At 45.5% G+C, this 25,324-nt stretch overlaps 1 protein-coding gene across 1 annotated transcript in view; it reads left to right on the top strand.

Moving 5' to 3' along the window:
• Nucleotides 1-1,019: 1,019 nt before the first annotated feature.
• Nucleotides 1,020-25,324, top strand: part of ABCG1 (ATP binding cassette subfamily G member 1) — a 71,501-nt gene continuing 47,196 nt past the window's right edge. Inside the window, exons 1-2 of the mRNA XM_083171645.1 lie at nt 1,020-1,173; nt 11,749-11,992. Of these exons, the coding sequence (XP_083027771.1) occupies nt 1,132-1,173; nt 11,749-11,992 (286 nt within the window). The 5' untranslated portion in view covers nt 1,020-1,131. The remainder of the gene's footprint in view (nt 1,174-11,748; nt 11,993-25,324) is intronic.

Here is a 25,324-nt window from a genome sequence, read left to right as displayed (position 1 = left end):
CGTATAAAATTTTTGTGCGGCGATTTCCCCTGCACATGCGCAGAGTGACCTCTGCGCATGTGCAGAGCGAAAACATCGGCGGTACGGCCGCACGCGGGCCGTACCGCCCAGATCTGAATAAGGGCCAATGTTACTGTGTGTGTGTGTGTGGGTGTGTTGTATGGATACTCTGATACAATGTTACCGTGTGTGTTGTATTGATACTGATACATTGTTGCTGTGTGTTGTATTGATGCTCTGATACAATGTTACTGTGTGTTGTACTGATGCTCTGATTCAAAGTTACTGTGTGTTGTATTGATGCTCTGATGCAATGTTACTGTGTGTTGTATTTATGCTCTGATACAATGTTACTGTGTGTTGTACTGATGCTCTGATACAAAGTTACTGTGTGTTTTATTGATTGATACAATGTCACTGTGTGTTGTATTGATGCTCTGATACAATATCACTGTGTGTTGTATTGATGCTGATACAATGTTACTGTGTGTTGTATTGACTGATACAATGTTACTGTGATTGTATTGACTCTGATACAATGTTACTGTGTGTTGTATTGACGCTCTGATAAAATGTTACTGTGTGTTGTATTGACGCTCTGATACAATGATACTGTGTGTTGTACTGATGCTCTATTACAATGTTACTGTGTATTGTATTGGTGCTTTCTATGTCTACCCAGCGCTGAGCTAAATAAATACAAGTTAATGATAGCTATTCCTGCTCCTCTCCCATGCCACTGTGACATTCCTGCACAGACAGATGAAGACCTGGATTTTGCACCGTGTGACAGCTATTTCCAAATGCATGATTGCAACCCTGACAGCGATCCCTGCCTGTGTAGTGCCAGCAAGCTGAGTGCACTCAGTGGGGGTGATAATGACACAGGCTGGGGGCAGGCAGCTGCTGAGCAAAACAAGAGCACGTTTATCTGCACCCAGCAAGGCCCCGCCCAGCCCCTGGTTCCCAGCCAATCAGCAGGCGGGGATGCGGTGAGTGGCAGCTGGCTGGGCTGTAGCTGTGTGCAGCGCTGGAGGCAGAGCAGAGAGTGAGCAGGTAGCAGAGGGACGCGAGGAGTTTCAGCACCACCAGTAATAGACAGCTCCCAGCCATCACAGCCCAGGCCCGGGGATGGCCTGCCTGACTGCAGCCTTCAGTGTGGGCACTACTCTGGTGAGTGCACTACAGACAGCTCTTTATACTTGCATGTCATTACCACTTTTACCTATTGATCGTCACTTTCACCCACTGCAGCAGATATAACAGCTATGTACTAAGCAGCACTCAAGGTCAACGCACTTAAGAGCAATAGCAGTCTTCTTAATGCACAATCCTGGTGCCTTTAAGCGTTCCCTGTTGAGTTACAGTCATGCCCACAGCAGTCTGTGGCATCTGGTGCTGGGTAGCATAATGCCAGTAGCACCCCATTGCCTACTCTCTATAGACTGTATGGACTGGACTGCATCAATTCCAAGTGACCAGGGAAAAGGAGATTTGTGCTAAATAGATGTTGGGTCTAAATTGTCAGCCTGTGGCTGCTGTGGAACTACAAGTCCCAGGTGGGCATGCTGGGACTTGTAGTGCCCCCAACTGCTGCAGAGCCACTTTTTGCCTACCTAGCTATAAATCTCTAGCCTCATTGAATGCCCATCTATCATTGTAATAATAGAGGCTTGGGGTCTGTGCCCTGTGGCTGATCTGCAGGAAAACAATCTTGCTATAAGGGATTAGCTGAATGGCCTGGCCATGCACCGCTGGAAATATGTAGGGAATGAATCAGATGCTTGCTGCGAATTAATTGCTCGGGCTGTAATTAAAGGAGGTGAAGTCGTCCAACGTGACCGTCATTAACTCCTCCAGGGCCGGAAATGTTTTACGCCTGCTGCAATTTGCGTGCAATGCTAATTATACCCCTGCAACATTGCATTTTTAGTGTGATGCATCACGGGACAAGCAAGCTTGTCTGGAAAGGGTTAAAGAACCTCCAGCGGGTATAAATGCAATACTTTTTTTTTTTTTTTCCTGATAAGGGGTGGTTACTTCTGGGTTAGTGGTTATTTATGGAAGGGTTCAGATTAAAATCATTATTGTGTAATGCGATATGTTTTCAGGGGTGCTTCTAGCTGCATTGGTGCCTTGCTGTGCCCCCCTCCCGGAACGCTTTTGGGCAGGGTGCACCTGCTTTTTTTTTTTTTATAGAGCAGGAGTTTACCAGTTGACCGATAGTTACCTCGGTGAGCTCAGGATTATAGGATCCTCTGAGCATGCGCAGTGGCAGCTCAATGCATCCTATACGCTTGTTATCGTCCTGGATGGAAGATATACAGCAGTCCAAGCGCATTATATATACAGTCGGCTGTAATAGCTTTTACAGGGGGGACAGTCTAGGACAGAACCAGAGGTCAGAGAATAACATGGAAATGTGTTTTACTGCAAATATATATATATATATATATATATATATATATATATATATATATATATATATATATATATATATATATATAGTTTTGCAGGGGAATTAAGGGATTATAAAAGTGCCAAAATACAAGAGCATTGAAACATAAGCTCTTGTTTATTAATATCTTATTTCTGTGCAAATCTTGCACAGCGCCAGGGTGATTGCAGCAATAATCTTGTGTTTGTGGTGAGCTGGGTTTACAGTATTTACTAACATTGCATTAACCCTTTGAGTGACGAGTGAATTTGTCAAAATAAGTTTAAAAAATTGCCGAGCAAACATTTCTATTTATCGTAATGACAAGTGATGTTTGCCTTACTTAGGAAATATTTTGCGTTTGAATTTATATGACACGTGAGCGACGCTGGGATTTTTAGCGGATATTTTGCACATCGCTCACAGAGACGTTGGCACTCAAAGCGGGTGCGCAATTTGCAATGAGTCACTAGAAACCAATCAAGCACAAGCTTTTATAGTTCATTGCACTAGACAGTTAAAGCCTAGTTACTGATTGGTTGTAGCGTTAAAGAGCCATTACATGTCCTATGGGCCATTATGTTTGTATCATTTTGTTGTTCATTTAATTTTGGCTTATAATAATTCTTTGTGATAGGGGAATGTAAAAGAAGCGTTCCTTGGTTTTTGGCCCCGTGGTCAGGGGATGTGATGCATATTGGGGCACATTGCAGCAATTATGGTACTTACTGCAACGCTTGTTTTTGTAGGAGCAAGGAAAAGCTAGCAGTGCTTACTGACATAAACATCCCACAGAGACACATTGGGGCCAGTTTACTAACATGTGAGTTCTATTGAAGATTGGATGTTTCCCATAGCAACCCATCAGATTCTATGTATTCTCTTCTAGGGATAGGGAACCTTTGACCCTCCAGCTGTGATGTGAACTACACATCCCAGCATGCCCTGCAATAGTTTTAGCATGGCCAAATAGCAAAATTGTAGCAGGGCATGCTGGGATGTGTAGTTCATTAACAGCTGGAAAGCTAAAGTTTCCCCATTCCTGTTCTGGAAGGTGCTTACTAAATAAGAAGTAGATTCTGATTGTTGCTATGGGAGATATCCCATATTCAATAGTAAATTTACCCCATTGCATGTGATACAACAGGACCTCCAGCTTGATTGAATCTGCCTGTTAATATCTATTCATCAAGGTATAAGAAAGCAAGAGACATTAATGAATAACACAAGCATTGTGCCGTATACAAGAATGTACGAAGCCCAATCGCTATAATATCATTAACACCCTACAAGTACAATCATTTAAAAATAGAGTTTCATTCCATTTGTACAACGGCTCAGAAAGAGAAAAGAAAGAAAGTCCTACAAAACAGGGGAGAGAAGATAAGCGAAAATGACACATGGCCCTAATTCAGATCTGATCGCAGTACAAATTTGTTCTCAAAATGGGCAAAACCATGTGCACTGCAGGTGGGGCAGATGTAACATGTGCAGAGAGAGTTACATTTTGGGAGGGGTGTGTTGCAAAATGAAATCTAAATTGCAGTGTAAAAATAATGCAGGCAGTATTTACCTTGCACAGAAACAAAATAACTCACACAAATCGAACTCTCTCTGCACCTGTTAAATCTGCCCCACCTGCAGTGCACATGGTTTTGCCCATTTTGAGAACAAATTTGTACTGCGATCAGATCTGAATAAGGGCCATGGAACGGACATGCAAATACAGTACAAGGCAATACAAACTGAAAAATAATTAAAACAATCTCTGCAACTAGATAGATTTCATTGTCTCCTAAACAAAATAAGGTGACAATACATATATCTAGAAAAGTCTTACGTTCCCCATACACTAGGGTGTTTTACATGCAATTCGGGCACTTTTCATGCGACAGCAGGTCTGTTGCACGGTCTGGTGCGCATCACACTGGAGCCTGCGAATTGCACCGGCTGCAGAAGCTATCCGCTAGATTGGTGATACCCATTAAACCTTTATGTTTAGACTCTGCCCACATTATACTGTACCTTCCTCTCTGGTGGCATTATGTCATTTGTGGCATATGATTCATTCCCACCCTCCCATACATATCAACAGCCACCACCACCCTATGCCATCCAAGCATACGGCGGGCCAGTTTTGCTGGTGTTTCTATATAAAGATCCCCCTCGCTGCGTTACCTCGTATTCCCAAACAGTGAGCACCGGGTGGTTACTGAGAATTCTCCGCACAGATCACAAATTGCCTATGCAGACCTCCAAGCAGTTCATTTGTTTTGTTGGGTATAAGCGCCCATGGATTTTTTTTTATTTGGCAGAGGGAACAGTACATTTCATGCCAAACCGGGAGCTGGCATCAGACAGTTTAGTGCTTTTAAGTGCTTGAAACAAATTTCTCCTGGTTCCAGAGGAGCTAAGTGTGTGCAAATGAATATTATATTACTTCTCATCCAGGGGAAGAACCGCCAGCGACAAAAGCATTTATATATATATATATATATATATATATATATATATATATCTGCCTAGTTGCTGCCCTAGCCAGCGGTACAGGATTGGGCAGCCAGTAATGTCAGGAATGTAGTAAGGAGGAACAGTAGATGTAGTCATCCTACAACATCATATGTTTGTCTACTGTCACTTCCTGACATTTGGTGATGATTGTTGTTATAGTTACAGTCCCTGTGGGGTGATGCAAGAACATTACAGCTCTCACCTATAGATAGTCCGAACTGTTCTGGCTGAGTAATCTTTTCCTGGAATACAGGGGGGTAGCTGACCGCACAGGTGCCCACCATACATGCAGGGTTTGATAAGGTCAATGTGTGTTTATGTGACATTATGGCGCAGTATAATTACCGCTGATGACAGAATGGACAGCAGGACGTGGCTCTCAGGACACACTTTTTTCAGAAGCGTTTGCTGCTATTTACAAACAAAGGGGCACCACGCGTGCAAATTCTTGGATGGCGCATGGAGATGGCTTAATGCGCTTGCGGCAGGCAGTGTTTGGTGTACTGGTCTCCAGTGATGGTGCGCTGCTGCACAATTGGTATGGTAACTGGATTAACAGTCTTGGCTTTAAAAGCATCCACCATCTGCTTGGCAACACTGTGATCAGGGCCGGCGTCACCACTAGGCAGCATTAGGCATTTGCCTAGGGCGCCAGCCACTGGAGGGTGGCAGTTCGGGCAGCCAGGTCCCCCAGCCCCCCCCCCCTGATGGAGTGAGCAGCGGTGAACAGCAACTTACAGAGCCCCGTCAGGTGCCGCCGTCTGGCCAGGAGAGAGGGAGCCGCCCGCTGTACCGCCCCAGCCAGAGTGAAGTGCTGCCCGCTGCCGTCCATCATCATCCGCCGGGCGGCGGTGCGGGAAGCGCTTCTGGGTTTGAAAACACTGGCTGAGATTCACCGGGGAGCCCCCATCACACCTTGTAGCCGGTGGGCATCGTGTGCCCCCATCACACCTCGTCTGGGGCGCTCCGGTGCCTGACTGTGATTGTGAAATGCACAGTCCGGTTCTTTTGTCCAGGGGGATTGGAAAGGCAATTCATGGAGATAAATCTGGAGAGGCGGGTGTAATTGAACAGGTGTAGGTTCTCCTACAATGGGAATATCACGGCTTCTGGCGAACAGTTTACTGCGATTACAATCAGTGGTACAATACACAGAAACCAATAGTAAACACTTCAACATAGCAGCATTTATAGACCAGCGATGCCCTTGCTAAAATGCTGGAACCTAACTCAGAATATGGGCAAACATCTGACAATACTTAGTGTACAACTAGCACAGGGTGAACCAACAACATCATCATCTCTAACATGTCAAGCAATCAACACTTATCCTGATGACACAAGTATGCGTCGGGCCCGATAACATGCGACTAAGGGTACCGCTACCAAACGGTTGTCCTGAACCTGAGCCTAAGTCTCGGCCTGTGCACAGGAGTAAATGTACAACTCCCCTGAGAATGTGTGTTTAAGGTAGAGCGCGGCCTTCCTATGGATAACTAAAATAGCAAAAAAAGCAGCGCTGATGTTGTCAATTAAATCATTGAAAATTATTTATTATGAAAACTATATATATATAAAAACACATAATTTAAAAACAATAAATGAATGATTATTGGACCCAATGGTTATAGTCACCAATAATGGATATTTTGACCTGCACTGATCCAAATGTGGGATGGAGTCCTTATTAGCCACTTTATGGTATCCTGATAGGGACACTGCCGCCCGCGGGTGAGACAGCGGGACAGGCCCTGACAATCGGGACTGTCCCGCTAAAATCGGGACTGTTGGGAGGTATGCCGTCGGGAACCTGTCTGTCGGTGTTTTAACAGTCGGGATCCCGACATCGGGTAAATGACCCCGTCCGGCACCCCTGTTTTTGCTACATGCCCACACCATACAGGGAGGCTTTATTATCCTCCTCCTCCTCTCCCTGGTGACAGGTGTCACAGTCAGCCCCCCCCCACCGGACGCTGCAAGCTCCAAAATGCAGAGTCCGGGGGTCTTGTCCTGGTCCGGTTTTTACCCATACCCTGTTTGGTGTTTTGTATGTACGGTTCAGGGGTTTTCCATTCCTTTACATGACTAAAGGGGAGATTAACCAAATCTTGGGTTTGACACATCTCCCCCACTGTTGTTTATGTGATTGGATTCTTAATAGACTTGAGCGAAATCCTTTTTTCTCAATTCATGCCGAATTTATCCCGCAAATCCCCTGATTCAGTCGCCAGTTTGGGTAGATTAATTTTGTGAACTCGGCTAAAATGAAGCTAACAGCAATTAGAATCAGCACAAATGCCGTCTCGTTGAGGGGATGAAATTGTTCTCGTTACACTGATCCGTCTGCTACTTCATCGCATTTGTGACCGAGCGGCGCAACGCAAGAGGAGCATCTTCTCCGGGACTACCCCCGGTCACAGCGATCAGTCAGATACAAGCGAAGGTGCCAACATTGTTAGAATCATTGACAGGGACACCTTGTTGCTTGGCAGATCATCCCCAGTCCAGGGAGGGGACATACTAAAAGGAATGACAGTGGAATGACAGTGGAATGACAGTCTGGTCTGCTGATAAGGAATGCCAATTCAGTATAATGGGAGACAATGTCATTTATATGAATATTTCTAAAATTATTCAACATATCAACTATATTTTTGGTACACATCTTGCTAAGTCCATTACACATATGTTACATGCAGAATGACGCGGAATGACGGCTGCCTCCTATGGAAAGACGGCCTTTTAATTCGCCATCCTGAAGCCAAAATAGCATTAAAGCAGCTCCATTATGCGATATTAAGACCCCGATGTTACGGTGATCCCCATAGTGCACGCGCTCATCCTTTTCCAAATATGCCCGCCTACACCCCTACTCTCGTAAACATGTCACCTGACGCGGAATGACGGCTGCCTCCTATGGAATGACGGCCTTTTAATTCGCCATCCTGAAGCCAAAATAGCATTAAAATAGCTCCATTATGCGATATTAAAACCCTGATGTTACGGTGATCGGGCGTTTGAGTGACACCATCATCATAATAGAATATTTAGTGAATTTGGCCGTTCCATCTGATCAAGCAAATTTTTTTCCAAAAGAACGCTGTCATCGTACACAATCTATTCCTAGCTGCAAAGTGTTTATGTTTAATAATATGAGAACAAGATGAATCCATTGCAGAACGGACTTACAGTAGAGCCCCAAAGATTGAATTAGTCCCCGTACAAATGAATTAGAATCACCCCCTTAGTTCCTGTTTGTACACAGATGCAGTTGCGATTCTCTATGACTGGGAGAATCGGAACCTTTGGTCCGCCAGCTGTTGTTGAACTACGCATCCCAGCATGCTCTGCAACAGTTTTAGCCTGGCAGAATAGCGAAACTGTCGCAGAGCATGCTGGGATGTATAGTTCTGTCCTTCAAAGGCATCCCATCCCTGCTCTAGGCTAACGACCTGCTAATATGAAGTGAAACTGTGGCCCAGGAGCTCCCAGTTGCCAATTGGTCCTCATTTGACATCATGATGTCTGGCCAGCATCCAGGTCTACCTTTGTGTGAACAGGCTGTTCTTTAACTTTGCAAGAACACAAGAACGTCACTCCCCCATCCCACATCGCCAGACGTCAATGTCACGCTTTAAGGTCATACACATATTTCTAGTACAGCAAGAATTCATGCAGATACCTTCCAACATGACCCATTCAGTGGCGGAACTTGTGAGTGTTAAGCCCAGGTGCAAAAACAGAATTTGGGCCCCCGTCCTCCACTCCAACCCAAGTTCACAATATGCTACACAAAAGTGGGCCCTTTAGTCCTCAGGGGCCCCGATGCAATGCACCTGCTGCACCAATGGTAGTTCCGCCTCTGGACCCATTGCATTAGGTACAAGAAGTTCTGATCCTAGGCTTCCTTTTCAGTGGCAGTTGCAGAGGTGGTGGTTCAAATTTCCAATAGAGGAGACACACCAACTGCCACCCAACCACTCCCAGACATCAGCGATCGGGACTCAATGGCAGTGAGTGTTGCTCCCCTTTTTGAATTTCGGACTGTGCTGCAGCCAATCTTCTGCAACTGCCACTGGCAAGAAAATCCTGGTACATAGCATTTTGTACCTAATGGAATGGGTCACGTTGATGGGTATACAAATGGATGCAGGTTCGCCTGTATATTCATCTCTGCCTCACCCTTAATCTGTACCTTCAGCTGGCAGGTAAAAAGGTTATGTACATACAGTATAGCTTTGTCCACAATACAAAGAACAGCTTTTCTACCCAATAAGCCCTAACCCATTGTAAGTGAGTCGGCAAACAGAGCACCCGTCCTTCCAACATGATCTGTTATATATCCGGTACAGAAGTAGACCTATCTCCCTGCATTCACAGCGCATCTCTTATCTACGTCCCCAGCATCCGTCTTCCCATTGTAGCCCACCCTGGTGTATATGGCTGTGACTCTGCACCCGACCTCTGTGCACTGATTCCATAGCACCAGCCAGCCCCCTGCGCACAATGCTGCTGTGTAGGAGCGGAGAATGAATTGAAGTTAGGACGAGGGTTCGTAATTTGTAGTCATCTGATCAGATGGAAATTTGGCAGCTGTCACTTGTGTCTGATTTGCCAGCAACTATCTAATGGGTTTTTATTGGGTGACGGTATAACAAAGCCGAGTTGTCCTAGCAGCTGGGCGATGCGACCTCACAGGAGCCCAAACTGGAATGGACTGCGGCAGGTGTGTGTGTGTATATGTGTGTGTGTGTTATCTTGGCTGGAGATGGCCGAATTCGGGACAGGCCCTGACTTCTTGTGATGCCCCAGCAGGCATCATCAACACGCCTGCGTTCGCAGGATGGACTCACCCATAAAACATTGGTATATTCGCACATACACAAAACCTGACCATTGGGGACTGGGCCGAATTCAGACCCGAGAGATCAGATTTGAATCGGCCCTTATATACTGTAAATATATACCCAGTGGCGGATCCAGAGGGGGGGGGGGGACTGCAGCACAGTTCAAAATTCAAATAGGGGAGCGGTGAGTCTGTTTGGCACGGCAGTTGGTGAAAGTGGGTGTGTCTCCCCTATTTGAATATCAAACTGCCCTGGAAGACAGCCTATTTGCGGGCTCAACCAATATTCTAGACAGCGTAGCCGATTTCGAAGTGTCTCAGTGATAGAAGCTCTTTAAGCAACTCTTCTGTGATACTGTATATTAATCAGCGAGCCCCATCCCCCCCTGTATTCTGCTACGCTCAAGGAGGATTTTCTGTGGGTTTTGTTATGATAAGTAGCCTCTATAAACAGTACAAGGACAGTTAGCCCTTTCTTTCGTGACTTGGCCGCCTTCACCAATGCTGTATTTCAATAGCCCAAGGAATATAAACCTTTTATAGCGATCGAGGCTTGGATTCGAGTCCAGATTTGCTGGCATCAGTGCTGCTTATTCCTCAGGGCGATAATATGATCCGTTGCGTTTTGTGTGTGCGCCGTTGTGGAGATATTTGATCACCGGGAACTGAACAAGAAAGATTTGAACTTGTTTGTAGAGTTGGTCGGAGTCAGGTCGCACTGATTGTAACCACTGAGCTTCTGGTTATGGAGATAAAGATAAATGTGGTAGGAAATAGCTTTTGTATGCGCTGTAAGAATTATCTGATGTACGTGGGGATAAAACGTAAGATATTTGGGTAAATGTACCCCATTAGTAAGCAAAGTGGGGTTTTAACATTCTTAAAATTTAATGAGAGGAGGTTTTTTTTCCAAACTCACTGGGGGGAATTTACTAAGTTTTATATCAGTTGGGATGTTGCTATTGGCAACCAATCAGCTAATATCTATTATCTTCTAGAGGGTGCTAAATAAATAAGCAGAATATGGTTGGTTGCCCGTAGCAACATCCCATCTTAGTAAGTTTCCCCCACTGTGTTATATTGAGATGGTATTGAGATCCTGGCGCTTGGCATGGCGGTGGTCAGAAGACCGACACATTTTAAGCACAGTGGGGAAATGTAATAGGATGAGAGATTCAAAAAAGTAAGAGATTTGGTAAGAAATGTCCAGTTTTTTTTAAAGTGGCAATCATTTACACTGCAAAACCAGATTGATTTTGCAGTGTACATGATTGCCGCTTTAAAAAAAACCTGGAGATTTCTTACCATACAACTGTGCCAGCAGCGCAAGCACCCATGCGCGGCGCAGATACAGTGGAGGCAGCAGTGGGCAGTAACAAAAATGGCCACCATCCCTGGGCCTTTGTATAAAGGGTATTACTGTGTGGTGCAGTGTGAATAAGGAAAAAAAAGGTGTGGTGTAATGTGAATAAGGAGCAATGGGTAAGGGGCGGAACTAGCGACACTGCTTGGGGGCACTAACCAATATCTTGCCTGGAGCATCAAATTAGCTAGGACAGGCTCTGACCCCAACCCTCCCTTCTTAGTGCCTAACTATAACCCCCTTTACATCGTACCTGCCACCTTTTGAGATCCGTTCTCCGGGGATCAAAATTCATGTTGACCATGTGCTCGTCAACCAGGCCGCCGTCTCTCTAACGCTGGCATCTAACTTCCATTACTGTTGATATAGACGCGGTCCACTATCTTCAGGTGTCTAACTAGATGGGCACAACTAAGCGGGGTTACCCATAACATGGACATTGTAGATCCGTCGACCGGATACCGCTGTAATTAGCATAACACTTTAAAATCTGCGTCTGATATAGCTTTGCTTAGTAAATACACCACATATTACTGTATCCTTTACTGTTTCGCAATCAACATCTCTTATTTTACATCTTTTTATCGTCAGAGTTCCAGTATTTCCTCAGCCGCGATGTCAGACCCCAAATCCGTGTGCGTATGTCTGGATGAAGTGGTCTCCAACTGCGCCGGCAACCAGGACACGCCTCTGCTTAACGGACATTTGAAAAAAGTGGACAACAGCCTAACAGAGGCCCAGCGCTTCTCCTCCTTACCCCGGAGGCCGGCGGTCAATATCGAATTCAAGGATCTCTCGTTTTCTATTCCCGAGGGACCCTGGTGGAGAAAGAAAGGTAATTAAGATGTTACAAGGACGTTTGCTAAGCTCCCAATAATGTAATGGTACGCTTCTTCTCATGCGGCATCATTATATCATTGAAAGCGTTCTGCAGTCATTGTGATGTATTAACTAAAATGCGTCACTGTGAATACAGTTAATGTATCCCCCAGGAACCAATCACTGTTTACTTTCATGTTCTAACCTACATCACCTTTATGTAAGTATCACAATCTTATTAGCCTGTCCCTGCCCCCAACTGTAAGCAGGACAGACAGAAATGTGAATCTCAGTAAAGCGATTGCAGGCTCCTACACCGACATTCCTGATCTCCTCATCGTTAGCATGCTCGCGAAATGAGAAACGACCCTGCAATCTCAGCCTGCGCACCGGGCGGGTTCTAGCTACATCTTGCTGTGTCAGTGCTGTGTCAGTGCATTCCTTTATTTCCGGATCAATTCCTTCACTCCTCTCCTCTCGCTGCAGAGGCACAAAGACCACTGGCTGCGTCACCAAGCACTGCACTTATGGAAATAACTGGAGGTGAAATGCAACGTTTCACCTCCAGTAGCAGAAGACTCTGAGTTGTGTTCTCATTGTCATCCATTGTTGTGGGACTTCACATGTGGAGTAGTTTGCTAGGCTGTGTACACTCGAAGGTGCCCGCCGAGCACCTGCCCCTTCCAACATCGGGTTCAAATTCGTCCCTGTCCGATCAGAGTAGAATCAGGTCCAGGATCCAATTGTAAGAGTTATATTTGGTGGCTCCTCCCTAAGCACCAGATGTATCAAGCTTCAAAAAGTGATAAAATGGAGAGTGATAAACAGCCAGCCAATCAGCTCCTGCCTGTCATGTTACAGGCTGGGTTTGAAAAAGGACCGGTAGGAGCTGATTGGCTGGTTATTTAAAACTCCCCACGTTATCACTTTTTGAAACTTGATACATCTGCCCCTCAGTGTGATAATAGTCTGATTCCACTGCAAGAACTTCTGATGATTTCTTGATGGTTATTATATTGCGCAGTGGGTCTGCAAAAATATGGTAATGATATACTGTTGTTTGTTCTTACCGTCTATGTATATAAGATATAAGTATACTGAATCACCCCCCCCCCCCTTATCATGTTGTCTGTCTACTCTGTGCATACTGTATCTGCATTCTTCCATGTAACCTGTTCCCTTGCATTGCGTAATAATAGAAACATAGAAACATAGAATTTGACGGCATATAAGAACCACTTGGCCCATCTAGTCTGCCCCTTTTTTTAAACATGTTACCTCAAACCATATTTGATCCTTATTTTTTTGTAAGGATATCAATATGCTTATCCCAAGCATGTTTAAATTGTACTACTGTATTTGCGTCTACCACCTCTGTTGGGAGGCTATTCCACTTATCTACTACTCTTTCTGTGAAAAAATTCTTTCTCGCATTTCCCCTGAATCTTCCTCCCTCTAGTTTCAGTGCATGTTCTCGTGTTCTGCTGCTCCTCTTCCTGTGAAGAATGTCTCCCACCTGTACCTTGTTAAAGCCCTTGATATATTTGAAAGTTTCTATCATGTCCCCCCTTTCCCTTCTCTGCTCTAAAGTATACATATTAAGATCTTTTAGTCTTTCCTGGTATGTTTTGTGATGTAGGCCATGCACCATTTTAGTTGCTCTTCTTTGTACAGTCTCTAATGTATTTATATCCTTCTGGAGATATGGCCTCCAGAACTGAACACAATACTCTAGGTGAGGTCGTACCAATGACCTATACAGTGGCATTATTACTTCTTTCTTTCTACTGCTGATACCTCCCCCTATGCAACCAAGCATCTGACTTGCCTTCTTCTTTGCTTTGTTACATTGCCTACCTGCTTTTAAGTCCCCTGAAATAGTGACACCTAGATCCCTCTCTTCCTCAGTAGTTTCCATTATAGTGCATTTATACTATATTGAGTCTTTGGATTTCTGAGACCCAAGTGCATGATTTTGCATTTTTTGGCATTAAACTGTAGTTGCCATTCTCTTGACCATTTCTCTAATCTGCCTAGATCCTCAATCATTTGTTTTACCCCTCCTGGTGTGTCTACCCTGTTGCATACCTTTGTGTCATCTGCAAAAAGGCACATTTTACCCTCAATTCCATTTGCAATATCACCAATAAAGATATTAAAAAGCACCGGTCCAAGTACAGATCCCTGGGGTACTCCACTTGTAACCTTTCCCTCCTTTGACTGTACTCCGTTTACTACAACTCTCTGTTTTCTGTCCTGCAACCACGCTCTTATCCATTCAACTATCTTAGAATCCAATCCCAAGCTTTCAAGTTTATTTAACAGTCTGCGATGTGGGACAGTGTCAAAAGCTTTACTAAAGTCTAGATAAGCTACATCTACAGCCCCACCTTGATCTATTACTTTAGTCACCCAGTCAAAAAAGTCAATAAGATTTGTTTGACATGATCTTCCCCCAGTAAACCCATGCTGTTTTGGATCCTGTAAATTGCTGGTTTTGAGATATTCTACAACTCTTTGTTTTTAGAGTGTTTCCATCAATTTCCCTACTACTGATGTAAGGCTCACTGGTCGATAGTTGCTTACCTCTTCCTTGCTTCCACTTTTGTGCAGTGGGACTACATTCGCTGTTTTCCATTATACAATACAGAACCCACTTTCAGGACTTCTGTCTTGTTATTAGATTATGACAATACCATAGCGAATACGTATAGTAAATTGGATAGCATTATTGACTTACAGCACTAAGGGCATGGGTTCAATTGCCACCGTGGTCCTAGCTGTGTGGAGTTTGCATGTTCTCCTCATGCTTAGGTGGGTTTCCTGATAGAACACAAAAATATACTGGTAGGTTAATTGGCACCCGACAAAAAAACTAACCCTTATGTGTAAGTGTGTATGGGCAGAGTAGATGGGTCTTATCTGCCGCCACAGTCTGTGTGGGCAGGAAGCTGAGTGTTGGCCAGCCAAGGGCGTAGTATCCTGTTTGGCGTTCCGTGTGGTGGGATAAAAATGCACTCTCTCTATGTATCATCGCAAAGACCCAGCAGGAGCAGATAACATTAGGTGGATTATTATTATAGCTTCCCTAATACTTTACTATGGGTTACTGATGGCATTTATTTATTATTTATTTATTTATTAACAATTTCTTATATAGTGCACACATATTCCGCAGCGCTTTACAGAGCATAGTTATGAGCAAAAACACATAACGAATTACAGTACAAGACAGTTTAGGACAAGTACATGGTTAATATGGATAGTTGCATCAGGGGACAGGACACTGAAGCAATCATCAGGGTGGCAGAGGTTTATATATTCTAAGAAAGGCACATGAGGAGAGAGGGCCCTGCTCGTGAGAGCTTACATTCTAAAGGGGAGGGTTAGACAGACTGGGGTGACACAGAAGGGGAAGAAGTGGGCATAAACAGTAGGTTAGGATGAGAGATGGTCAGGTTTTATGCAGGAGGGTGGGAAGAGGTCAGCTTAGTCTTTGATATTTTAAGTCTATAAATGCGCTGGGTCATCCAAGAGTAGACAGCAGAGAGACAGTTGCAGAAATGACTGAGGATGGAGAGAGAGATCAGGAGAGGAGAGGTAGATTACAGTATTATCAGCATAGAGGTGAGTGAGGATAGAGGGAGAGCGACAGCGATGTGATAGTGGAAGTCGAGTGAGCACATAAGATCAGTTTCTGTCCAGTTTAAGTCCAGGCTAAGTCCAGATTTTAAGCTATGTAACTGTTTTTCTCCCTACTTAAAAATCTTCCTACTTTAAAATCTGACAAAATATCAATAGTCAGCTTTCAATGGTCAGCCATTTATTATTTGTGTTGGTTTATCAGCAATGGGGCCTATAGTCCATGTCATAGAAAGCAGCCCAGAGATTCCTAGGTCCGCCCTCTTCCACCATGCACTCAGGGAGCCGCAGAGTATCCAATCAAGTCTTCTTCAGGGGTATTATGGTTCTAGATTCCTGCGGTGACTATACTTGGCTTTAACTGTGGTGTCTAAGGTCTCCTTCCATAATATCTGCTCAGATGTCTATCTTAAGGTGCATACACACTGTTAAATTTTTTTGACCAATTTCATTCATTTTGGCCCTTCTGAACGATATTGGTCAAAATATCTTTCAGTGTGTATGCGAACGACGAATGATGATGCTCATACCCACCAGTTGTTCATCAAGGTTGTTTGTCAACTGTGCATGCAGCTCAATTTGGATATCTTTAAAAAAATGCCTATATCGTTCATCTTTCATCAACATCTTTCATCCGGGTTCAAGGGAAATTGGTCATCAATGTCTTTCAATGAGATTGGTCAAAAAAATTGGACAGTGTGTATGCACCTTAAAAGACCAAACATCATTTTCATTGGCTCATAAAATCTAACAAAATATTGTCCTCTAAAAACTTTGGGGAAGGGATGGTTTTGATAATGATAGCTGAAGTCTAACAGAGAGCGGGAACGAGAGAGAGTGAAATCGCATCGCATCGAATGCATCGAATGTCACATTTAGCGGCATGCAATGCGATTTCACTACGTTGCCGTACGTAGAAAATCTGGGCGCCGTGCTAGGAAACAAGTACCGTCTAACCAATGCTCCAACATTGAGGCCAAAGAGGCAGCAATGTTGTTTTAGTTTCCCCCGGTGCAGGGGGTCACATCATTTAGCCCCGCCTCACTGCTGTTTTCCTCCCCACCCACTTCCCTGATTGGCCCACCATGTGAGCTTCCTACCATTTATGACCGGTTGATGGATTTCTGCCATCGATGCTAAGTACCAATGGCACCATTGATGGAAGGCAATGGAAGGTTAAAACTTTGATGCCAACCCTAGAACTGGGGTCACAATCCTCATCATGGGTCCTCTAGCTGACTGAGATAGGTATACAATAAATAAATGTATATTGGGAAAGAGCTTTCTTTCTCCTAAACCCCATATTCAGTCATAGATCCCCTGACAATGCTCCAGATTGGAATACAAGGACATGACTTGCACTCTTTGGATTATAAACACCTCTAAAACTGACTTTCGCTTGGTTCCGACAGTCAGTAATCTCTTGAAAAGTAAATTACAGGTTGGTGCAGAAGGTTATTAAGTCAGCTGTAGGCTGATTGTCGCTTCAGCGGCTAATCTCACTAAGTATAGTATTCTTTCCAACGATTAGAACCAGCAGCACTTCTAATAGGGGAGATGAATCAGAGGTTTCTAATGTTCTATATTCCCAATGTGTTATTGCTCCCGACTCACTGGAATGTTCTGACACCTCGGTCGTATGTCTCGCACGTGCTGGAAAACACAGCTCTGGTTTACATTTCTCACGTGAGTCATACATGGAGATGAGCGAAGGTGTGGCGAGATTTCACCTGAATCTAATTTGTTTACAAACTTCCACATTTCATGGAGACTCTACTGCAGGTAGAGCTGAACCAGTGTGGTGGTGGCGGCTGGGTGGTGGTGGCGGCTGGGTGGTGGTGGCGGCTGGGTGGTGGTGGTGGCTGGGTGGTGGTGAATCTCAAATGTGACATTTCATTGGTACAAAATGAAAGATAATTAGGAAGTTGCATCACAGGAACTGGAAGGCAGAAGGTGGTCTCACTGCCCCTGTTCTTCACTGTTTCTATCTCTGTTCCTAATTGCTCAAATTGCCCCAGTTTTTCATTGTTCCTGCCCCTGGTTATTATTGCTCCTGCCCCTGTTCTTCGCTGTTCTTGCTCCTATTCTTCATTGTTCCTGCCTCACTTGTCATTTTCTCTGCCCCTGATCTGCATTGTTCCTGCCCCTGTTCCTCATTGTTCTTGCCCCTGTTCCTCATTGTTCCTGCCCCAGTTCCTCATTGTTCCTGTCCCAGTTCCTCATTGTTCTTGCCCCAGTTCCTCATTGTTCCTGCTCCAGTTCCTCATTGTTCCTGCCCCTTTTTCTCATTGTTCCTGCCCCTGTTCCTCATTGTTGCTGCCCCTGTTCCTCATTGTTCTTGCCCCTGTTCCTCATTGTTCCTGCCCCTGTTCCTCATTGTTCCTGCCCCAGTTCCTCATTGTTCTTGCTCCTGTTCCTCATTGTTCCTGCCCCTACTTGTCATTGTCCCTGCCCCTGTTCTGCATTGTTCCTGACCATTCTTCATTGTTCCTGCCCCTATTCCTCATGGTTCCTCATTGTTCCTGCCCCTGTTCATCATTGTTCCTGCCCTTGTTCCTCATTGTTTTGCCCCTGTTCCTTATTATTCCTGCCCCACTCACCGCTGTCCCTACCTCTGTTCCATGGCCGGATTAAGGTGTGTGTGTGTGTGGGGGGGGGGGGGGGGTTTACAGGGGATCAGTAGCCCTGGGCCCCCTGTGTTGTTTTTTTTTTTAGCTAAAGGTTTTGTGCATGGCAGTGGGGTAGTGGTGAAGCTTCACCTATCTGTCAATGTGACAATGATTAATGGTGCTGAGCATTGGGAGCCAAGGAACACTGACTGCACAAGTGTGCAGTGCATTACTGGGAGTTCACCCATGAGACTTTGCACAAGAGGGCAGAGGCTGAGAGGTTTGTGCTGAGCTCTGATTAGCTCAATACATGCTTCTCAGGCCCATGGAAGACAGCAGCAGCAGCAGCCTCATCATGGGAGGGGTTTTAATCTGAGGCAGCGCTGTGTCTGTGAGGTCTCCTACAGTTCTACATAGTAAGGTACAGAGGAACAAACACAGGCTTTTCATGTGATATGTATATACCATTGACCAAGTTTATATTGCCCTTACTCTGTTTTGACAGTGTAATATTCTCCCGTGCAGTTTGTGGCCAGTAATGAAACGTGCAAGGGGGCCCCCCTGTCTAAAGTGACCCAGGCCCCCCGAAGGCTTAATCCGGCCCTGTTCTGTGTCTGCCCCTGTTACTCATTAGTCCTGCCCCTGTTCCCCTGCCCCTGTTCCTACTTGTTCCTGCCCATGGTGCCATGAACCACATTATAACAGCCCCAGCCTTGGCCTATTTGGTAATCTGGCACACTGCTCATTGCTGTCGATGGATGGCAGGAAAGAGTTTTATGAAGGGTGAAGTCAACTGAGCCCGTTCATATTTATGCATGAGAAGAAAATGGGCTACACCGCGTTTTCTGGCACTTAGCAGGTATTTTGTTTCATCTGCCTCCAGGCAGATGAATAAAAATCCCTGATACTGATGGCTTTTAGGGCTAATTGAATACCCCCCCCCCCCCCCCTGGGGGTCCAATTAGCTGCATGTTGTGCTATGGTAATATAATCCCTATAGCCAACAAAGTTCACCTTTTGCAGCCTTTTCTATAGAGATTTTCACATTTTTGCACTAACATTGAGAAGCTGGGAGAAATTGCTTAGATAATGACAAGTCTTTCAGGTGCAATAAGAAAATGTTCCGTGGTTCTGAAGCTTCGTCATCCTGCATTATAAAGAAAAAAATCTAAAAGGATGTTGTATTTGCAGACAGGAACCCATTATCTCTCTGGGGGTGACATTGCACACAAGTGAGGGTTCATCCTATGTACTGTATACAAAAGAACGCCACCAGGAATAACATCGCTTATCGCCGCATGTCTCAGAGACTCGGAATAGTATTTTGGGTTATTTATTAAGGGTCAGTAGGCGGGACATAGACTTTGATAGAGTAAACTTATTTTTTTTATAGAACAACAATTACTTTAGATAATACAATTAGTTAAACATTGCAATAATTGCATCTGTGCCTGTACATTGTAATCATCTATTTATACTCTATACAGTCACTGTATTATTGATGACATTTAATTGAGATTCAAGGTTTGGCTGCAGAGTCTTTCATTTCCTTTAAAGTGCTGGTGGGAATTAAGAGATACATTGATTTGCACCTATCAGATGCGCTGCTGGTGGTGTGCAGGGTCAAACTATTGGGAGGGGGGGGGGTGCGCACAGGGGGGTTATAGAGTTGCCCTGGGCCCCCACAATGCTGTAAAGCAAACAATGGGCTTGATCATGTATTAAGCCTTATCAAACGATAAAGTGGAGAGTGATAAGGAGAGATGATGGACCAGCCAATCAGCTCCTAACTACCAAGTTACAGGCTGTGATTGAGGAATGGTAGTTAGGGGCTGATTGGCTTGTCATTTATCTCTCTCCATTTTATCTCTTGTCAAGGGTTAATAGACCTGGCCCATTGTCCCTTGTCTGGTTCCTGGTTTCAGAGTGGCGCTCTGTGTTGCCTCTACTTACCTGTAGAGGTTACAGCTGGTGGGCACTAGGACTTGGAGCAGCTGTTGCCAGAGGCATAATCTCCGCCCTGCATCTCTTTGAGCATGCTCGGCTCCCCACTGCATATTTTCTTACCCTTATCTGCAGGCTAGAACGTGCCCCTGCATTCTCCTCCACAACAGAGGGTATATTGTGCCTACCTCCAGGCTGAGGTGAATGGACACAGTGACTTTACTAGATTTGAGGTGATTTGTGTCATTGTGATCCCGCCCCCAACCACCAACCATATAGTTGCACCTCCGCTGTCTTCGAGTCCCCAGTCTGACAATGGCCTGACAGTGGGTAAGCAGCAGCACGGTGTGCAGTCTCCTGGTGATTTGCGTGTGGGCAGTAGAGAAGTCGCCGGCACTGCAGACAAATCAGCCAGAGCATGGAGCCTCTGCCATTGTCCCTGTGATTTGTGCATGCGCATTAGAGATGTCCCCAGGAACAGGCTGTGGGAGCCATGTCCCCAGAGACCGCACATGCGCAGTAGACTCTCGCGAACAAACAGAGACCCCTGCGCTGCTGGAGAGGATGCGCTTGCACATTCCATTCATATGTGGGCATACATGCGAACCATCATTCTGATGGGGGCACCCGGCGTTTTTCTGGGCGCACCCACTGTTTTTGTAGGCCCACACAGGGAACGCTGGCCATCCTCATGCAACAGCCCCCAGCCTAACCGGCTCTGTTCGGACGCCTCGGTGAGTGCAATACCCGGACTGAATTTGTGCGAATGTACCTGAATCACCCCCTTGGTGTCAGCTTAACTTCCCAGTAAGGATTGTGTGAGGCTGTGGGACGTCACCTGGGTCCAGTTCACTCTTCTCTATTAACAGGTAATTAAACCCTCTAATCCCCATAATTCTGAAAGGCAGAGCTGTGATCTACAGGATTATCTGAGATCAGAAACATACCGGCACACATTAATATATGGGATCACGCAATGGGGGTTATTCTGATTCACTCGGAAAGGCACAATCAATCTCTCATGGACAAAACCATGTGCACTGCAGGTGGGGCAGATGTAACATGTGCAGAGAGAGTTAGATTTGGTTGCGGGGTGTACTTCAAACTGATATCTATATTGCAGTGTAAAAATAAAGCAGCCAGTATTTACCCTGCACAGAAACAATAAAACACCCAAATCTAACTCTCTCTGCACATGTTGCATCTGCCCCACCTGCAGTGCATATGGTTTTGTCCATTAGAAAGTGATTGTGCCTTTCCGAGTGAATCAGAATAATCCCCAATGTGTGTGTATGCTAATAATCGGATATGTGTCCACGTCGGAGCAGGCCTGTGCGGAGTGTCAGTAAGAACGTACTGTATGGGAATAATCATATATGTGCCAGAATCAGAGCAGGCCTGTGCAGAGATTAGTGTCAGTAAGAACGTATGGTAATAATCGGATATATGTCAGCATCGGAGCAGGCCTGTGCGGAGTGTCAGTAAGAACGTACTGTATGGTAATAATCATATATGTGCCAGAATCAGAGCAGGCCTGTGCAGAGATTAGTGTCAGTAAGAACGTATGGTAATAATCGGATATATGTCAGCATCGGAGCAGGCCTGTGCGGAGTGTCAGTAAGAACGTATGGTAATAATCGGATCATGCATGCCTACCCTCCCACATTTAGCGGGAGGCTCCCGCTATTTGCATTACCCTCCGGCTGCCCCGGAAACATACCTGCACCTCCCGTTTTTTGGGTCTCTCAATAAATTCCAGGGGGCGGGGGTTGTGCGGCAACATCACTGCCGGCCACCGCGGGGATATGAGTGGCCGAGCTGCTGCTGCCAGGAAGTCGGGAGGAGCACTGCAGGAGTATCAGCATAAGCTGCAGCCAGGGCTTCCGGAGTTGGCTCCGCCCACCACACTCCGTGCCTCAGCCCTGCTCATGCTGGTTCCTCTGCCTGCTCCTCATGTCACCGGCTGCCCAATGCTTCCCCCTCACCACACTGCCTGCTCCCACCACACACAGGGTCCCTGCACTCCCCTACAAGGATCAACACAGCTAGGTGAGTGCTGTGTGTACTGGGGAGTGTGGGCTGAAATATATATGGGAGAGAAACTGTGTGCACATTGTGCACTGTGTGTGTGTGTGTGTGTGTGTGTGTGTGGGTTATAATGTAATATAGGGAGGCGCTGTTTATAATGTATTATGGGGTGAATGTATATCAGGGTTGCCGACCCTCCCGGAATTTGCGGGAGTCTCCCGAAAATCGGGTCCTTCCTCCCGGCCCCCGCGGGTCTCAGGGGAGGGGGCGGAGCTAAAACGGCACAATCGTGACGTTTTAGTCCCGCCCCCTCCACGGATATCAGTTATTTAGTCTATTTCCCGGAATGGGGGCGGGGCTTAATGATGTCACGGTTAAGCCCCGCCCCCAAAAATCGTAATGAAAGATTCCTCTCCGGGCTTCTCCCGGAGAGGATTTTCTGAAAGTCGGCAACCCTGACGTATATAATGTACTATAGTATCAGGGAATTGTATATAATATCATATGGGGGAGTAACTGCAAATTGTGCAATGTGTGTGTGTGTGGGGGGGGGGGGTGGCTGTGTATAATGTAATATGGGGGGCTTTGTATAATGTACACACAGGGGGTGCCTGCGTCGGTAAAGTTGGGAGGTATGCTATAGGAATCTCCCTGAAACTGGTTTTCAAAAGTAGGCAAGTATGAATCGGATATGTGTCAGCATCAGAGCAGACCTGTGCGGAGTGTCAGTAAGAACGTATGGTAATAATCGGATATGTGTCAGCATCGGAACAGGCCTGTGCGGAGTGTCAGTAAGAATGTATGGTAATAATCGGATATGTGTCAGCGTCGGAGCAGGCCTGTGCGAAGTGTCAGTAATAATGTATGGTAATAATCGGATATGTGTCAGCATCAGAGCAGACCTGTGCGTAGTGTCAGTAAGAACGTATGGTAATAATCGGATATGTGTCAGCATCGGAGCAGGCCTGTGCGGAGTTTCAGTAACAATGTATGGTAATAATCGGATATGTGTCAGCATCAGAACAGGCCTGTGCGGAGTGTCAGTAATAATGTATGGTAATAATCGGATATGTGTCAGCATCGGAGCAGGCCTGTGCAGAGTGTCAGTAATAATGTATGGTAATAATCGGATATGTGTCAGCATCGGAGCAGGCCTGTGTGGAGTGTCAGTAAGAATGTATGGTAATAATCGGATATGTGTCAGCGTCGGAGCAGGCCTGTGCGAAGTGTCAGTAATAATGTATGGTAATAATCGGATATGTGTCAGCATCAGAACAGGCCTGTGCGGAGTGTCAGTAATAATGTATGGTAATAATCGGATATGTGTCAGCATCGGAGCAGGCCTGTGCAGAGTGTCAGTAATAATGTATGGTAATAATCGGATATGTGTCAGCATCGGAGCAGGCCTGTGCGAAGTGTCAGTAATAATGTATGGTAATAATCGGATATGTGTCAGCATCGGAGCAGGCCTGTGCGAAGTGTCAGTAATAATGTATGGTAATAATCGGATATGTGTCAGCATCGGAGCAGGCCTATGCAGAGTGTCAGTAAGAATGTATGGTAATAATCGGATATGTGTCAGCATCAGAGCAGACCTGTGCGTAGTGTCAGTAAGAACGTATGGTAATAATCGGATATGTGTCAGCATCGGAGCAGGCCTGTGCGGAGTTTCAGTAACAATGTATGGTAATAATCGGATATGTGTCAGCATCAGAACAGGCCTGTGCGGAGTGTCAGTAATAATGTATGGTAATAATCGGATATGTGTCAGCATCGGAGCAGGCCTGTGCAGAGTGTCAGTAATAATGTATGGTAATAATCGGATATGTGTCAGCATCGGAGCAGGCCTGTGCGAAGTGTCAGTAATAATGTATGGTAATAATCGGATATGTGTCAGCATCGGAGCAGGCCTGTGCGGAGTGTCAGTAAGAATGTATGGTAATAATCGGATATGTGTCAGCATCAGAGCAGGCCTGTGCAGAGATTAGTGTCATTAAGAATGTATGGTAATAATCGGATATGTGTCAGCATCAGAGCAGGCCTGTGCGGAGTGTCAGTAAGAATGTATGGTAATAATCGGATATGTGTCAGCATCAGAGCAGGCCTGTGCAGAGTGTCAGTAATAATGTATGGTAATAATCGGATATGTGTCAGCATCGGAGCAGGCCTGTGCGAAGTGTCAGTAAGAATGTATGGTAATAATCGGATATGTGCCAGCATCGGAGCAGTCCTGTGCGAAGTGTCAGTAAGAATGTATGGTAATAATCGGATATGTGCCAGCATCGGAGCAGTCCTGTGCGGAGTGTCAGTAAGAACGTACTGTATGGTAATAATCGGATATGTGTCAGCATCAGAGGAGGCCTGTGCAGAGTGTCAGTAATAATGTATGGTAATAATCGGATATGTGTCAGCATCGGAGCAGGCCTGTGTGGAGTGTCAGTATGAATGTATGGTAATAATCGAATATGTGTCAGCATCGGAGCAGGCCTGTGCGGAGTGTCAGTAAGAATGTATGGTAATCGGATATGTGTCAGCATCAGAGCAGGCCTGTGCGAAGTGTCAGTAATAATGTATGGTAATAATCGGATATGTATCAGCATCAGAGCAGGCCTGTGCAGAGTGTCAGTAATAATGTATGGTAATAATTGGATATGTGTCAGCATCGGAGCAGGCCTGTGCGAAGTGTCAGTAAGAATGTATGGTAATAATCGGATATGTGCCAGCATCGGAGCAGTCCTGTGCGGAGTGTCAGTAAGAACGTACTGTATGGTAATAATCGGATATGTGTCAGCATCAGAGGAGGCCTGTGCAGAGTGTCAGTAAGAACGTACTGTATGGTAATAATCGGATATGTGTCAGCATCAGAACAGGCCTGTGCGGAGTGTCAGTAAGAATGTATGGTAATAATCGGATATGTGTCAGCATCAGAGCAGGCCTGTGCGGAGTGTCAGTAATAATGTATGGTAATAATCGGATATGTGTCAGCATCAGAGCAGGCCTGTGCAGAGTGTCAGTAATAATGTATGGTAATAATCGGATATGTGTCAGCATCGGAGCAGGCCTGTGCGAAGTGTCAGTAAGAATGTATGGTAATAATCGGATATGTGCCAGCATCGGAGCAGTCC

The sequence above is a fragment of the Crinia signifera genome, chromosome 2, assembly GCF_055691185.1.
Source record: "Crinia signifera chromosome 2, ASM5569118v1, whole genome shotgun sequence".
NCBI lineage: Eukaryota > Metazoa > Chordata > Amphibia > Anura > Myobatrachidae > Crinia > Crinia signifera.
The sequence above is the reverse complement of the archived record's forward strand: the minus strand, read 5'-3'. Positions and strand labels throughout refer to the sequence as shown.